Genomic DNA, 3,856 nt, shown 5'->3' on the forward strand with positions numbered 1-3,856 from the left:
TTTGTCAGCTTTTTAAGTCCGACCCCATGCAAAACCTCATAGAATCGGACTGTGGGACATGTGGAAGAATGACTCGGTCCGGTCATTCCGGGTCAAATATTAACCATTAAATAAGTTGTAAATACGGAAGATATCTTCACATATCTCCATGCAAATAATCTTCGATAAAATAGGAGTCGCCTAACCGACTTCCTAAATTATGAGGGTATGCGGGGCACAATCGGTGACCCCGAGCGGGGACCGATTTTGCCGATAGGGGAGGTGGCGCCATTCAATCGGTGAGTGAGAGAGAGGGATGAAACCGGTGGGGAGGTGCCGATTAGAGGAGGAGGAGAGAGGGAGGTTATGTCCAATCAATGGTTTTCTCTCTCTTTTTTTTTTTTAAATAAAAAACCAATTCACCTAATAGGGGAGTGCCGCCATCAAAAAGGGGTATTAGGAGAGTGTTAGAGGGGAGTTGACGTGGCACTGGTTGGTTATGTGTAAGAGGGGGGACTCACCTAAGAGGTGAGCACCCCTTACACCTTGAGGAAACCCTAAAAGTCACCCATAAGTGTAAATAGAGGGACGTCATGAATGTAAGACACGTTGTTCTCTCATCACATTCTTTTTACTCCCATAAGCAAATACTTATTCTCACGCTGGAGGGTGGTTACAGGAATAATCCGATTCTTATAACGAGTTCTAACGGTGTTTTATTTTACAGACTGAATATCGGATCACTTCTCATCGGATCAACCAGTTCAGAGATTTATTTCAGGTTACGTTCTTGCACTTTATTTGCACCAACTTTATCCGCGTAATACATTCATCAAACAGCTTACATAAAAACAAAACTTAAATTAATATATATTATAAAATACCATACCTTTTGTTCAAACCAACATTTTCAAATACTAACTCACCTATCAGTATCACCACCATAAAGCAACCACACTCTTCCTTTTAACGCCATTGCACACGCCGGCGAGGCAGCAGCAACCACATGGGTAACCAACATATTCTCCTCCTAATCCTCTTCTCCTCCATATCACTCAGATCCTTCTCCGCCGCTGACGACGGTTGCCGACCAGCCGCCTGCGGCCCAACCGAACCAGTAATCCGGTTTCCTTTCCGCCTCACCGGCCAGCAACCGTCCCGGTGCGGTTATCCCGGCTTCAACCTCTCCTGTAACAAACAAAACAGAACAATAATCCGGCTTCCGTCATCGCGTTCACACATCGTTAACAGAATCAACTACATCTCACAGGTTAGTTTCCTGTTTCCTAACAAATTAAGCCAAAAAATACTTCAAATCACTTCATAATATCAAGTAATCGAATATTAAACGATTAATCACAGGTTTGTTTCCGAAGAGAATTAGGCAAAAAGCAGTTGAAATCACTTTATATATCAATTAATCAAATAGTCAAAACATGATTCAAATGTTTGATTTAGTCATAATTGGTAAATGATTTACAGGTGATCTACATAGATCCAGATTTCTGCCAGACAAAGAAAATCAAGGGATTCAATCTAACCGACACACCGTACGACTACAGTAGCGTACGGAGCTACAGTTTTTACAAGTGTACATCACAGAATTTTGGTTTTATGTATCCAGCTGTGCCGTTTCCGTGCCTTAGTGGCGGGAATTACTCGGTGATTGCTGTTAGAAGCGGGTTGTTTCCGCGTGGAAACATGCCGGCGAGCTGTGAAGAGATGAAGATGATCGATCTGCCAGTACGGTGGAATGGGGATATTAGAACGGAATTGGAGTTGATGTGGTTTACTCCGGGTTGTAGAGGTTGTGAAATTGAAGGTAGAGGTTGTGGATGGAATAATGATGGAGAAGTTGGGTGCCTTGGTTCTTCTCGTGGTAAGGTTTTTTCATTGCTAATCCAAAACTACATCTTTTGGATCTTTCCGTAATAAAAATTCCAAATGTTAATCCGTAATCAAAGTTAATTTAAAAAACCCAATGAGTTTCTATCTTTGAGTGAGAAAAAAAGTTTGATCTATGTGGATTGTTAGGGGTGCAATGCAAACGAGCCTAGCCAAGCTCGAGCTCGAGCTCGTTTAACATATGAAAGCTCGAGCTCGGCTCGAAGGTAATTTTTCAAGCTCGAGCTCGGCTCGACTCATTTAGTATTTATTAATTAATTTATATTAATTATAATTATTGTTATACATATAATTTAGTTATATTTTTTATAGTTATATAAATGATAATTATTATTATTATTATATAAATATATGTTTAATATATTAATAAAAAATATATATACAGAAAGCTCGTTTAGGCTCGCGAGCCGACTCGAGCTCAATAAGTGAAGCTCGTGCTCGGGCTCGTTTACTAAATGAGCTTGTTTTTAGGCTCGGGCTCGACCTTGAGCTCGTTTAAGCTCGACTCGTTTGAGCTTTTTTTCGAGCCGAGCTCGAGTAGCTCGCAAGCAGCTCGGCTCGTTTGCACCCCTATGGATTGTCAATTGTGGGCGCTTGGTTTTACACATTTTATTAAAAAGGTAAATAGTCACCTTTTTTAGGCCCATGAAGATTAAAAGTTCAAAAATTTAACCTTTGGCTCGGTATATATAAACTGGTATAACCCAATTTACCGGGGGTACAGCTTCTTTACAATATCCACATTTTATTGGTATGATTTGTGCTAGTCAAGCATCCGGTTTAACTAGTTCAACCGGCCAGTTTAAACCGGTTTTTAAAACCTTGGTTTAAATAGTTTTGAAAATGATAAAAAGTGGTGTTGTAAAAAAAAAATTTCTTTCAAAGTTGTCAATTTTGATAACTTTCTTAAATTACTAGTTTGTTAGAATAGTTGACATTTTTAGCCATGAAAGTCTAAATAGGGAATTGACTTTGATTCCTGCTTATTGATCATTGATTTTAGGTTTTCCGAGAAGTGCTAAGTATGGATTAAGTTTAGGCATTGGTGTGCCAGTATCAGTTTGCATCATCGGGCTCATATGCTATGCGGCTACTAGAGTGAGAGAACGTAGTGAGACTCACCATCAAAGTACCGATCTCTTTTCTATTGGCATTGTCCCACAATCACTCTCTAGTACGGGATTAGATAAGTCGACAATCGAGTCATACCAGAAAACCACGCTTGGAGAAAGTTGTAGATTACCGAATGATGATAGTACCTGTGTTATATGTCTTTCAGACTACAAGCCTAAAGAGTCGTTAAGGACGATACCAGAATGTAATCATTATTTTCATGCGGATTGTATTGACGAGTGGCTCAAGTTGAATGCAACTTGTCCGGTGTGCAGGAACACGCCTGAAAGCTCGTCATTGGTTACGCCGTGTTCTTCAACATCAACAACTTCTTCTGTAGATTCATCGTAGAAAACCAATCAATAATTTTGGAATTTGGTACTTTTTTTGTAATTTACATGTATATTTTGTATGTATAAATACAAGAGCGTTCATAGACACACAATTGAGTCAGTTGAGTCATTTATCGTTATATACTTCTATGTGTATGGTCAGTGATGTAGTGGTGGAGTGGTTGGGGAAAAACATGGTGTTCCTTGTGACCCAGATTCGACTCCCACTCTCATTATTTTCTGTGGCATCCAGGTGAAGGGTGAATACGGGTGGCGCCGGTTCGTCTTGGATGGGAGGCGAGGTTTTACCGATTATTCCACTGTCGTGCCTTCGGACGCAGGGGCGGAACCAATTAAGAGTGAGCCGTAGCACGGGCTACGGCTCAACCCCGTATTCGTAGTGTTTTTTTTTTTGAATTTTATACATAGCATACCCCAAAACATATACGAGGATACCCCTAAGAAAAAATTATGAAATTTGATATTATTCATTAAGCCCAAAACTTGTAAGGTAACAAATCCCAAAT

General features: G+C 40.0%; 1 protein-coding gene across 1 annotated transcript; it reads left to right on the top strand.

Moving 5' to 3' along the window:
• The first annotated feature begins 860 nt into the window (after nucleotides 1–860).
• LOC110921565 (putative RING-H2 finger protein ATL21A) lies at nucleotides 861–3,439 on the top strand. Its single transcript, XM_022165915.2, has 3 exons — nucleotides 861–1,249; nucleotides 1,462–1,858; nucleotides 2,888–3,439. The coding sequence occupies exons 1-3, from the start codon at nucleotides 986–988 to the stop codon at nucleotides 3,346–3,348; spliced, it is 1,122 nt and encodes a 373-aa protein (XP_022021607.1). The 5' UTR covers nucleotides 861–985; the 3' UTR covers nucleotides 3,349–3,439.
• Nucleotides 3,440–3,856: the final 417 nt, after the last annotated feature.

Source organism: Helianthus annuus, chromosome 2, assembly GCF_002127325.2.
Source record: "Helianthus annuus cultivar XRQ/B chromosome 2, HanXRQr2.0-SUNRISE, whole genome shotgun sequence".
NCBI classification, from domain to species: Eukaryota; Viridiplantae; Streptophyta; class Magnoliopsida; order Asterales; family Asteraceae; genus Helianthus; species Helianthus annuus.